This window comes from Bombina bombina, chromosome 3, assembly GCF_027579735.1.
Source record: "Bombina bombina isolate aBomBom1 chromosome 3, aBomBom1.pri, whole genome shotgun sequence".
NCBI lineage: Eukaryota > Metazoa > Chordata > Amphibia > Anura > Bombinatoridae > Bombina > Bombina bombina.
The window spans coordinates 1,197,642,948-1,197,657,533 of NC_069501.1; the positions used below are offsets into that span (position 1 = coordinate 1,197,642,948).

At 32.4% G+C, this 14,586-nt stretch overlaps 1 protein-coding gene across 4 annotated transcripts in view; it reads left to right on the plus strand.

The window, feature by feature from the left end:
• The first annotated feature begins 1,585 nt into the window (after positions 1 to 1,585).
• GRM5 (glutamate metabotropic receptor 5) overlaps positions 1,586 to 14,586 on the plus strand; it is a 535,276-nt gene continuing 522,275 nt past the window's right edge. For 3 of the 4 annotated variants that reach the window (XM_053705069.1, XM_053705070.1, XM_053705072.1), the window contains exon 1: positions 3,311 to 3,989. In XM_053705069.1, the coding sequence (XP_053561044.1) occupies positions 3,311 to 3,989 (679 nt within the window). Of the gene's footprint in view, positions 1,628 to 3,310; positions 3,990 to 14,586 lie in introns of those variants that run through there. The other variant, XM_053705071.1, reaches the window with a different exon arrangement.

A 14,586-nucleotide genomic window follows, 5' to 3' on the forward strand; every position in this document is an offset into this window, starting at 1 on the left:
TATTTTAGTACCTGTGTTTTATTAAGAATGCTTTTAGTTCACCATTTAATCTGTAAGAGACTAAAACACATTTGCAGATGACTGTTTCTGATACCTAATGCAGTTATACCAGTAAATGTGCCTTTTCTGCTTGACAATGGGTATTCAGCACCACGGACAGCAGCACTGTGGAGTTTATTTGGCGTTGTAAACAAATGTTCCTCTGTCTATGCTACTTCAGTACAAATTGTTCATTAGAATACACTCTTGCATTGATTGCTGCCAATAGTTTAAGCCATTGAAACTACATAGTAAATATATTTTTCCCAGCTGAATGTTTGATTGACATCTGTTTTCCTTAGTTTCTTTTTTTTGTGTTAGGTTTAACCTTCAATACCTACCCCATAATGTAGCATATGCATTTTATTAAATTATTTACAGGAGACAAAAACAGAGGGACTATGTGACATGATAATTGATTATGGAATATCAGTAAATGCAGCACATTTATATTTGTAGTTGTCATATTATGCTTTTTAAGTAAGCTTATATGTGTAGAATAATCCTACATTGTTGCTTATATTTTTTTTTTTAAATGGCTGTCAAATATGAATCACAAGAAATATTTGTTGCTTTAGGAAACTGAATGCCGCATATTTATCCCACTCTTTTTGAATGTCATAAACAACAGGTATAAAAAAATGTCTCAGAGTTTATTGAATTTTCTTCAAAAGCTAAAGCAGTAAGACAAATGTGTAATAGAGGGCAGTTTACAAGAACATTGCAGTGCAATTAAGTAAAGAGAGCTGCACTGAATTGCTTCCTATCATATCACTAAAGATGAGCATTACCAATCCCCAACATTATCTTGCAAACATTTTAAAGTAAGTGGGCATCATATCTAAAATGTAGGTTAATATCATCTTATTGGTTTTATAAGCACCACTAGATAGATTTTTTTTTTAACAGATGATGTGTGGGATCAGTTGGTTTAAAATAATCTACAAATGTAAATTCTTCTTAGTGGCACATGTTTTTTTTTTTTATAGACATGAAGGCAATTAACAAAATTATCACAACTGGCTGTCATGAGTTGGTCTTGTTTGAATTTTGATCATCATGTACAATGCTCAATCTAATCACAAGAGCACATTCTATGTAGGTTTGTGATGTAGTATAAATATTTCATATTTTGCAACACCATAGCACTATAATGTTTGTAACGTTTAATACGGAGATATGTCAGGGATAAAAAAAATAATAATTTGGACTGTGCCATGTATACTTAATTGTTTTAAGTAATTTAGTTTGCATAAATAGATATGCTGTGTTCATGTGGGTGTCATCTATATTTGTATATATTATTCACATTGAGTATAGCAAAGCACAATATAAATGCTATGGCTTAAAATCTGGTAAATGCATATTATCTCTGTTTACTGAGTTTGAACATGCACATGTATGTATGCATCCATATGTCTGTGTGTGTGTGCATTTGTATGTTTATGTGTGTAATAGGTGTAATGCCAATACTTACTACCATGTACAACTAAGCTATTGTCTTTCTAAATGATCAACACATATAAAAAATAGATTTTATTAACATATGATTATAAAATGTTCTGATCTAATTTTATTAAGAAGACTGGTACAAAAATAATAAATAATGACAGGTTTGCTTGGTAAAAAGTGTTAATATTGAATATGCTAATAAATATACTTCAAAAGTATAAAAATAATGATATTATCTACATTAAAATGTAAATAAAATAATGTATAGAAAGTATAAATGTAACATTACTTTTAAGCAAAAGAAGTACAGATCTGTATATGACATCCATAGATAACTGCACATGACATGCATACATAATGCCAGGTGACACATTATCAACAGACAACTGTAACTTCGAGTCATTGAAATTAGTTTTGCTTTTTCAAAAAAAAATTAAATATGTTTTTCAAGGGTATTTTTTCAGCAATCATGTAAAGTAGGTGCACTGTATGTTAAACATACCATTTTTTCATGTTACCATATTGGTTCTAAGCTATAATATATTTATGAAAGGACATACCTCTGAGTGAACACTAAACTGTGTTCTGTGTATGATGTTTAAAAAAGATGTTGCAATAAAATTCCTTATTGCTGACTGCAGTGAGTGGACACACATCACAAGCAATACAACTGACTTAATGGTTTATTTTTACATTTGTAACCATGTTAAATACCCTTTATTTTTCTTTTGTGTGTGTTGTTTGTTATGATGTTGTTTTTGCACTCTATGTTAAACAGCATGTTTCATGCTACGATTTTGATTCTATGCTACGTATATTAAAGTAAGGACATACCTCTAAATGAACACTAAACTGTGTAATGTGTATGATGTTTAAAACGATTTTACAATAAAATTCTTTATTGCTAACTGCAATGAATGAATACCCATTAAAAGCAATACAACTGACTTAAAGGGACAGTGATCCCAATTTTTTTTTCTTTCGTGATTCAGATAGAGCATGCAATTTTAAGAAACTTTCTAATTTACTCCTATTATCAATGTTTCTTCGTTCTCTTGCTATCTTTATTTGAAAAAGAAGGCATCTAAGCTTTTTTTCTTGGTTCAGAATTCTGGACAGCAGTTTTTGATTGGTGGATTTATTTATCCACCAATCAGCAAGGACAACCTAGGTTGTTCACCAAAACTGGGCCGGCATCTAAACTTACATTCTTGCATTTCAAATAAAGATACCAAGAGAATAAAGAAAATTTGATAATAGGAGTAAATTAGAAAGTTGCTTAAAATGTCATGCTCTATCTGAATCACAAAAGAAAAAAAATTTGAATTCAGTGTCCCTGGTTTATTGTTACATTTCAACCATGTTAGCTACCCTATATTGTTCTTTTGTGTGTGTTGTTGTGTGTTTGTTTTATTTTCATGGCTATTCAGAGATATAACCTCTGTTTTAGCATTTTAAATTGGAACATCATTAAAAAGTCAATATTATGTTATGTGCACTGATAATTTAGAGATAATTTACAGGTATTTTACTATAAATAAGTTAAAAAAAAACGTAATAATTGGTCAATAATTTTATATTTTTGTCTAGATACACCAGACTCTTATAGCTTGTATCTTCTTTCTTTCTTAGGGAATGACAGTTCAGATCATTTGCAAAGCTCGTCATAGATGGTCACTTGGATATTTGTTAAACTGTTGGAAGCAGCATATGGATATGCAACACATTCTACTTTTGGATAAAAGACTTATTGCATTGAGGAGAGTCAAATCTTTTCATTTCATGATGCTCTTCACTCCAGCCTAATTAATACCCTAAAATGATCCATTACTTGTTCTTTATAATTCTGCTGTTAAAGGAAGATGGTTATGGCAAGTTTGGTGTTCTGGTGTCAGGACAGACCAATGAAAGACGGGTTGTGTCGTATATGCCGGGAGACATCATTATTGGGGCATTGTTTTCTGTTCACCACCAACCCACTGTTGAAAAAGTTCATGAAAGAAAATGTGGAGAAGTAAGAGAACAATATGGTATACAACGAGTGGAAGCCATGCTCCATGTACTCGACAGAATCAATGCAGACCCAATACTGTTGCCAAACATAACACTTGGATGTGAAATCAGAGATTCTTGTTGGCATAGCGCAGTGGCTCTTGAGCAAAGCATTGAGTTCATAAGGGACTCTCTTATTTCATCTGAAGAAGAGGAAGGTTTAGTTCGTTGTCTTGATGGATCTTCATCACCGGTTCGATCAAAAAAGCCAATTGTTGGGGTTATTGGACCTGGGTCAAGTTCTGTGGCAATTCAGGTCCAAAATTTATTACAGCTTTTCAATATACCTCAGATTGCTTATTCTGCCACAAGTATGGACTTAAGTGACAAAACTCTTTATAAATATTTCATGAGAGTTGTACCATCTGATGCACAGCAAGCACGAGCCATGGTAGACATTGTGAAAAGGTATAACTGGACATATGTCTCTGCAGTTCATACTGAAGGTAAGAAGGTTTGTGATCATAAGAGTTGGCTGTATTGAAATTTGTGGATGCACAAATACAGTAAACACATCATATACAGTGACAATATAAAAAACACATTATGTGATATTTGATGCTTTTATTTTCCACTTTTCTTATTAATGTATAATGCAGTACAAATACATATTATATACCCATCACATGTTTCAAATCATTAACTCTAAATTATATTGTATGTAAAAACAATCTGACTTGCATATTAAAGAACAGCTTTAATAACAACTTTTATAAATTTAAATTAACACTACAGGTTACTGAATACCACAATATCTATTCTCCATGGATAATATTGACAGCTTCCATTGCTTTATTAGGTAGCATGATAAGGTTATGCTCTGAAGCCAGAATAATCCTATGTTACTGGGCAAGGGCATATGTACATCCTGATAAACGTATGTGATTGCTTAATAAAAATAATTGGACAAGTATTTACTAAAAATAAAAGCATAGTACACAGCGCTGTGGAATCTGTTGGCGCTCTACAAATAACCGATAATAATAATAATAGTGAAGATTTAAAAAAAAAAAAAAAAAACATGCTTATGATTTGTTAGATGCATATTTTAGCATGCACAGTATACTTTGTCTTTTTTTGTGATGTCTTTTAGCAAATGTCCCTACTAAATATATGGTGAAGGAAATTCTGAGATAGGAAATAAAAATGGCAAGGTTATATATTTGCTGGAGATTCACGTACTGTAGAGAAGGTTTTGTCCTTAGAGGTCACCAGAAGTTTATGGGATGTGAATAATAAATATCTTAACTCCAAGCTAAAGGCAACCAATGGTATAATGAAAGATGAACAGAGGATCAGAGGAATGATTTGGCTTGAAGGAAAGTTATCAGTACCTTAATTTGATGTCAAAGTAGTTTTAAAACTAAAGTTATTGGTATATATCCAAAGTATATGTCAGCAACTAAACATTTGTAAAATATTTGCATCAAACTCTCTGAAAAGTATGTTAAATATGTTTATCTTATATCCACTACTGTTGCTAATGAGATACAGATATGAATACAATCTTGCACTGTACAAGTTATAGCTATGTAGTATATTAAACGCTTAGAATATTTAGATCTATGGTATGCACTGCAATCTCTCTGGTGATGGTGTAAATACTACAATGTATAAGAGAATTGCAGGAACAAAATAAATAATGAAATTAGATTGTAAATGTTTTTTTCTTACTACAAGATTTTATGGGGAAATTGCATTTTGAGGTGAACATCTCTTTAAAGTAAAAGATTGCAGGCTGGTTGTCGTTGATTGAAATAATTGCTTAGCACTATAGTTAAGTGGATGTTTAAAAAGGTCACCTTGAGACTCTTCAGCTGCATATGCCTGTGACTAGAAAGTCATATTGTAGTTTGTAAAGGGGAACCTAGTCTGTACAGTATTTGTTTAGGGCCCACAAAATACATCATATCAGCATTTGCTAGCATATTATCACAGCAAAAATCAATGTAGTAAAAAACAATTGTAAACTTTTTCCTGCTTATTAAATTGATATGAAACCTAAAAGGTGTATTTAGCGCTACAGACTAAGCATACAAAAAACTTTCCAATTGACTTCTATTATCAAACTTTCTTTGTTCCCATGGTATTCTTTGTTGAAGAGATACTTAGGTAGGTGTCTGGAGAACTACATGACAGGAATTAGTGCTGCCCTCTAGTGCTCTAGCTATTGTATAACATTCTTGCAAAACTGTTGCCATATAGTAACTGAGCTTACATTTCTGCTTTTTAACAAAAGAGACCAAGATAATGAAGAAAATTTAATAATAGAAGTAAATTGGAAAGTTGTTTAAAATTATATGTTCTGTTTGAATCATGAAAGAGAAAAATTGTGTTTCATGTTCCTTTAAAGGGACACTCAGGTTAAATTAAATTTTCATGATTCAGATAGAGCAGTAATTTTAAACAACTTTCCAATTTACTTCCATTAAAAAAAATGTGCACAGACTGTTATATTTACAATTTTCGAGTCACCAGATCCTACTGAGCATGTGCAAGAATTCACAGACTAAACGTATATGCATTTGTGATTGGCTGATTGCTATCACATGGTTCAAGGGGAGTGGAAATATACATAACTTTGAAATTTGTTATAAAGAAATCTACTACTCATTTGAAGTTCAGACTAAGTGCTATTGCATTGTCTTGTTATCTTGCATTTGTTGATTATGCAAATCTAATGTGTTGACTGTTCCTTTAAGCACTTTCCTCTTCCCTTTTTTTGGTTTGTTATAATAAACCCCTTCTCGAGATGTACTCACACCACACACATTTTCTATTGCTGTAACAAAGCCTCCAATTACAATATGTCTATTAATTTGTAGTATTTAAAATGTTAGGATAAGTAGCTCATTGCATAGTTGTAATCCATCTGAACATTCATTATGCTGTTATTCCTCCCCTTATACTTTAAATTGACATTAAAGGGGCAGTAAAGTCAAAAATAATATTTCATGATTTAAGTACAACATGTAATTTGAAACCACTTTCCAATTTTCTTTTATTATTAAATTTGTTATATTCTCTTGGTATCCTTTGTTGCAGAGTAAACGTAAGTTTAAATAAGCTCATAGGACTTCATTAAGTGCACATGTATTTAGGACTTACTGACATCATTGTTTGCAACAATGTATGTAGCAATGTTATTTATTGTTGCAAACACTGCTGCCATACAATTCTAAAGATAAATGCACGCTCCTGATGGACTATGAGCCTAAATATGTTTACTATTCAACAAAGGATACTAAGACAGTGAAAAAAAATTGATTATAAGTTTAGGGAAATTTATTTCAAATGACATGTTCTATTTGAATCATGAAATTGTCCTTTGACTTTACTGTCACTTTAAATGAATATTGTAGTGCAGAAGGATATGTACTATAATACATAGAGTATTTAATTTCTGCACTAATAGTAGTGGAATTAAATGTGTTTAAACTGGCAGAAGAGTTAAACACATAGATAAAGTTATGCTCTGGAGCCACACTACAGGTCTCGAGCAGTCACCCTACCCTGCAAATCAACATCTCTGTTCAGCTTGGCAGTGATCTTGCTAATGGTGCAATTAGTTTCTGCACTGCGATGGCCATTTCATAAATAGTACAAAATACTGTAAGTCAGCAAATGAGCTCTGCATTGCCAAAGATCTGCATGTAAAATAAAAAATTTAAAGTGATTGAAAGCTGTTGTTTTTAGCACATCAAGAGCATTTCAGGTATATACCCCTAAAAAAGCCTGGTGAATTCCATGTTCTATTTCACTGCTCTGACCATTTAGGGAGAGGTGTAAATAGGCTTGTGCTCTGTGCTAACCAATCACTGTGTAGCTGAATCAAGCACATTTCACAATGCTTGATTATGATGAGGTCACAAAGTTTTTTGGGGGCTAATAGAACAAGCACAATTTTCAATTGTATTTTAAAGCTAAAAAACAGTTAACTTAAAGGGATACTAAACCCAATTTTTTTTTTCATGATTCAGATAGAGCATGCAATTTCAAGCAACTTTCTAATTTACTCCTATTATCTATTTTTCTCTTTGTATCTTTATTTGAAAATGCAGGAATGTAAGCTTAGCAGCCGGTCCATTTTTGGTACCGCACCCTGGGTAGCTCTTGCTGATTGGTGGCTACATTTAGCCACCAATCAGCAAGCACTACCCAGGGTTCTGAACCAAAAATGGTCCGGCTCCAAAGCTTTCATTCCTGCTTTTCAAATAAAGATACCAAGAGAACAAGGAAACATTTATAACAGGAGTAAATTAAAAAAGTTTCTTAAAATTGCATGCTCTATCTGAACCATGAAAGAAAAAAAAAAATGGGTTTAGTATCCCTTTAAGGGGATTTTGTAATCACACATTTTTGTTTTTTTTAACCGATTATGTGAATGTGATTTTTTTTTTTTAAATGCAATAACACCATCTTTGCTGCGGTTGTTTTTCTCTAGACTAACCTACTAACCAATAATTTGCCTTATTGCGAGGAGCCAATACAAACATTTTACTGGAGTAAACAAGACTTGACACTGTCATTTTGTTAGCTAAATCTTTATTGTTTTGTTATTCATCATTAGATCAACTCTGCTGAGGCCAGTTAGGCACAGGTATACAACAGAATTAGGCATGTGACATCTGCAGAGTGCACTTTCAATTGTCAGAATTAGAAAACCCACAATGTTCAGATCTAAATTGCTGGAGAAAAAAGTGCAAAATGCAATAATGTATAGTGCAAACATTTTGTGAGCGGCCCAGAAATGAAACAGTTAATTAGGGAACCAAACCCTGCAGTTAGCAAACACTAAACAATGCAGACAGCAAAGTATAGTTCCCTTATTAACTGTTTCATGGCTGAGTAGCTCAAAAAATGTGTTCTTAGAGGGAGCACTGATTGCAAAGTTGTTTTACTTACTACACATAATGAAATATTTTAGTGTCCCTTTAAATAATTAATGCAATGTCCTTTTAAATTTCTAATAAAATCCCTATCTTTTAACATGTTCTATGAATTAAAGTTGTCAGTTGCAATACAAGATAATTTAAAGGGAGAATGTTATACATATTGCATAGCATCCTCTATACTTACTTTTTAGGACAGGAGTGGTTAATATGATAATACCAAAGAATTTTGTCATTGCGATTAACAAAAACGATAGTACGTTTAATTAAAAAGGTATCTTTGATAAAAAAAAATCCCAATGTCTTCTTAATTAACTTCATATAATTCTACAGATTATTAATTAGAAATTCATTATGCATGCAGTTTATGAATTACAAATCTATGTTCCTTCATCGTTAAAAATATTCCTAAGAGACATTTATTCCACTTTTGATTAAGTCTGGTCATATTTTTTGATTAAGCATAATTGTTTTAATTTTAAAGAATTTAAATTATTTGATAGGACTGATTTCATGCACTACAATTTATTCTTTATTCTAAATTTCAAGACTTTCCAAAAATCTTCTAAAATGTTGTCTTCTCATAGTATTTTGTACTTATTACTGATTTTACCTATCTCTTTTTATTATTGCTTGGCTACCTTCAATGTATTATCAAACCAATATCAAAGTCAAAAATGTCAAATGTCAAAGAGCTATAAAATGTATAAAGTAAACCAAGCCAAATAAATAAATATTTTTAAAAACTATAAGCAATGCTCTTGAACTCATAGCGCACACAGCCATCCATGTTACAAAATGCTGTGCTGCCTTATATATAGATAAGAATTTTCTTTTATATTGTTAAATATTTTAAAACTTCAACAGCCAATCACATCATTCCACATATTTATCAACAAACCATTGTAGATTTTAAATATTAGAAAGTTACATAGATAGCTGGTTCACAACGTGAGAAAGATGTGACATCATAATTCGGTGGCTGAATGGCTGTTAGGTGCAGAACTGTATGATAGTTGGCCAGCTACATCGCAAGAGGGATTGTAGATAGGAATACATTAATCATGTATGATCTACCTGTGGGTCTAATAACTACTGTAATGTACAAATAGCTATGAATATAAACAACATTTTGTATCCACCTACGAATACACAAATTAAAATCTGCCTCACCAAAAGGACTCAATGAGGCAATATCATTCAAATGCTTCTTGGTTAAACAGTTTATACCAAATATACTGTGGGTCATATTGCTTATAATCCGTGAATGATATATACAATGATGTGCAGAATACATTGGATTGCAATTCAACCCATTCCTGAAATACCAAATACTCTCCTCTAAAAAACAATCATGTATTGGGATTATAAGTGATATGTTATAATACCCTTTAGATGAGTGCCAACATACTCTATAGGTGATTTCTAGGTTTTCTAAAAAATATTGTCACTGCTAATGGATAGTGAGTTACCTATTCTTAGTAATTAAAATAGTCAATTATCCGTTAATAACAACAAGTTGTTTGTGGGTTCATCATACATAACCATTGGATCATGTAGTATTACATTTATTTTTGAATCACTAATGGAAATGTGATAATATATCACAATTTGTTGTAGCTCACAGCGCTCTAAAAAATAGACCTATGGCTCCTGTTTCGGGTGGGTCCCCAAATACCCACAGATAGATATGGCAAAAGAAGGGTTAGAGAAAAGGAGCGCCAAAAAAAGGCAAGGCCTCGGGAGTGGGTGTATATAGATTAACTGAATGTCGGCGCTTATCCTTATTAGTCTTGAAAAAGGCCCAAGCTGAGGGCCGAAACGCGTTGGCAATTATATGGTGAGCTATATTTTATGATTTATTAATCCCATAACAGTATTATACTATGTTATCATTTTCTGTTTACAGGTCTTGAGGATTTCCCAGCCTTTTACTTTTTTACACAGCTCATATTTTGTTATAATTTTTTACGTGACATTTAAGGATTTGAACTGTTTTATCTATATATTTTTTCACTTGGATCACCAACATTTGACTTTTGTGAACTTTAATTTTGGATTTGAATTTCTTAAACATTAACTTACACATTATTTTTGGACATCTCCAGGATATATATATTTTTTGGATCTATTTACCCACCTCCATTTTGCATACTTTTCCAAGGATTCTTCACATTATACTACTCTCTATTATCCACGGACTATCACATTATACTCTATCATTTGCAGATTTCCACAATACCCATCTCTTATTTTTATTTTTATTTTTTCACCTATTTGTGTGTTCTCACCAGAATTCGCAAAATCTTTTGAGGTTTAATATTTGCATATTTTGTTTTTTCCCACTAGTTTGTGCACATACTAGTTATTTTTTATCACATTTTTTGATCACGTGTCTAATATCTGGTTTTATATTATTATTTAGTTTATATTCCTCACCACACCTCCGATCACACAGTTTTTGGTACACCTACAACATGATAAGATTGTGGAATTTAAATATTTATAACTAAATAATTATAACTAAGGATATTGATGTACTTTCACTCATAACACGTCCTTTAGTCATTCACCTTGAGTCATCCCATAGTGAGGACCAGTTTTAAACCCGATATATTTTATAACATTTTAGCATTTCAGGATATATAAACACACATACACATTTTATGCTTTTATGTTACATGGATCCATGCGTAGTGGTATAACCCACTTATGTTTTATATGTAATTGATTGTGTCATTTTTATATGTAATAAATTGTGTTATATTTTATTTACAAATTGTATTACTGATATACAACATTGTACCAATCTTTAGCTATCTGTGGGGCCATCTGCACCCTATTAGTGTCCTAATAAGGATAAGCGCCGACATTCAGTTAATCTATATACACCCACTCCCGAGGCCTTGCCTTTTTTTGGCGCTCCTTTTCTCTAACCCTTCTTTTGCCAAATGTGATAATATATCCTACTTTGTTTCCCCAAATTTACGTACCAAATGACAGAAATAGAACACAAATTGTTGTATTAAGACTGTTGATAACATTCCTCTGTTGGTTAAAATATGAACAACTAATTGAGCAATAAGATACTAAATATTGAAGACTCGATTTACATTTGAAATGAGCGTTACTTTTCACCATTGGCAACAGGATCGCCAGGCGGTTAACACTTCCGCCCACATGACAAATCACTATGGCAACATGTGCCTAGAAAAGAAGCAAAGCTGACGGAGACCGCCCCTAAGCCCTGACGAAGTCACGCACAGTGATGAAATGCGTCAGTGGGCGGGGCTGAGAAAGACACGTGTGTGTTCAGAGCTTATCTGATACGTATACTTTGTAGTGATCACAGTGTTGCAAATTAATAGATATTGAATGGTCTGATTCATGTAAGTGATTGAGCAGTACTGTTATCCTGTGCTACATGAACGTACTCTATGATAAGGGAGTTTTGTATAACGCTCTAATACATTTGATACCGTGAATGCAAGCTACTAGCATTAAGGATTTTAGCTAGAAATCAGCTGACTGTGTTCAATCACAGCAGTATGCAGACAGGAGGTCGCCTTTGAGCGCATAGATCTGGTGTGTATGCTGAATCCCTTTGTCTATATGGTGACTTTAGCTGTCTCTCTCAGTCCACACAGTCCTATTTTTAACTTTAAGTTAGACTTCAGATAAACCTCTGGAAAGTGGAAGTGGAAGTGATTTACCCACTTATACCATAGCTGTGTTTTTAAACGTATGTGTTGCATACTGTATATGTCAATAAAGTGTAGTTTTTTTTATCTTTTTCAATTAATTATAATAGTGAGTGTGTAACTCAGCACTGGGCTCTTAAGTCCCAAATTCTTTTTTGGATCCCTAACCATTTGTATATATTTTTCCCCATTCAAGATTTGTAACCCCCAAAAATCTACTAAGGATTCAGTGAACCTCAGATTAAGAATCCATTTTGTAGACCAGGACATTTTTTTGCCGTAAAACATCTAACTAACCATAACATTATTATTTTTGTAACCCGATTCTCTGTGTGGTATTTTACCCCTCTCCTTCCTTTGCTTAAAAATAAGAATCACCTTCAGGACAGTTGACACTCTTGAGGTTTGTTTTGCAACAATAATAAATGTGGGTCCATAACACTCCCCATCAAAAGAATAGAAAATATATAAAAAAAATTGATGTAAAATGGAGTGGTTGAAACAATTATCTGTGCAGGAGAATTTCCTGGTTAAAATAATTTATAAAGATGCAAAAACAGTTTAAGGAATTTTATCATGTTTTTATATTTGTCACCTTAAAAAAACGATTAAACACAATATCTGATTACCAATGAAGGTCTAGATTATAAATGGATTACAAAAATATTAGTGCTAGTGAATGCTAACACTGCTCAAGATAAATCAAGTTAAATCAACCCTAAACCCTAAATCCAATTCTTATGCCCATATTACAAGTTGAAAGTAAAAATGTATTGCTTGAGAGAAAAACTTAGGAGCGCTAATATCTAAAGATTGGATAGTGCAGACATTCTAACTCCCTTTCCCCTAGACTTCCATGGGGAGCTACAAAAGCCTGTTCTGGCTTTTGCTTGCCCTCTAACCTGAAGGTACGCTAGGTCAACTGCGTTAAAGCCAAAGGTACAAAATAAATAGTTCACATAGCAGTGCTAATCACTTAGAAGAAAATGTTACATTTCTTTTTAAATCTATCTTTTGTTTTGATAAAATTACAAGAGGTCACGATCTTAAGTTAGAGGGTAGCAGATTCAGGAGAAATGTGAGGAAACAGATTTTTACAGAAAGGGTGATGGATTTATGGAATAAACTTCCAATAGAGGTACAAGGACTATGCCTGGCACATGCATAAGGCTATCCTATGAAAAAAGCAACATGTTATATGGGTAGACTTGATGGGCCTTTTTGGTTCTTATCTACTGTCAAATTCTATGTTTCTATGCTTATATATATATATATATATATATATATATATATATATATATATATATATATATATATATATATATATATTCTGTATGCATTTAACTATTTGGTCTTATTGGCAGCACCCCCAAAAATGTATTTGCACACTTTTTGTAAGGTGTCCTAAACCAAACTACATTTTTCCAATACTGACCACTGGAAATGTACATGGCAGGCTTCACTTTCCTATCCCTGTACCATATAGTCCCTAACTGGCTTTAGCAGAGATTATCAGATAAGGAACTGAAAAACAGTTGTCATTTTGCTAACATAATGACAGTGACTAGGTGTGTCTTGTCCAGTAGCAAGTCCTTATTTTTCCACCCAAATAAAGCAAGTGGTTGTTAGAGTTTTTTTCTCTTGGAGTTACAAGTTGTAACTAGAAGGCGTTTATTGTGTTTTTAAATTTTGACACATATAAAATAAATATTTAAATGTTCACATAAAATGGCATACATATTAATTTATTTAAATAATGAATGGTTTATAATTCCTCTAATTCATTTAGAGCCAGATTAGAAGAAGAGCGCAAATTAACGCTCCCGCTCGAGCGTTAACTGCGCTAGAAGTTCGCCTTTTTGCGCTGGTCAGGTTGCGCTGGTATTATGAGTTAAAAGTAAACTGTTTTCGCTTGTGCAGTAACATGACGAGTGCAAAAATCCAAACTTAGAATATCATGTGCGCTTTCACGTATTCCCCCATAGAAAGCAATAAAACCAAAAAAAAAGTGGGGAAAAAAACCTAACACCCTACTCATGTGCAAACCAGATCGCATATTCTCATGTGCGCTAACCCCACATTCCAATGTTCTTCAAATAAAGGAATATGTTCTATTAATTCATAAATAAATATCTCTATCTATCTATCATCTATCTATCTATCTATCTATCTATCTATTTTTTTGGTGCTATGTATATCTATACCTATATACATATATATGCATAATTATATAAGGGTATAGATATATATAGGAGTATCTAGTTAAAAATACATAGACCATATTTTGCTATTTGCAGAAAATTGGAAAGTGAAATATTTACAGTAAATACACAGTATACATTTTATTAAATATGAATATTGCATAAATTTGCTTTTACATGTTTAAGTCTACTTAACTGCAAAGGCCTCCAAAGCACTTCTATATATGTCTATATATGTGTACACATGTA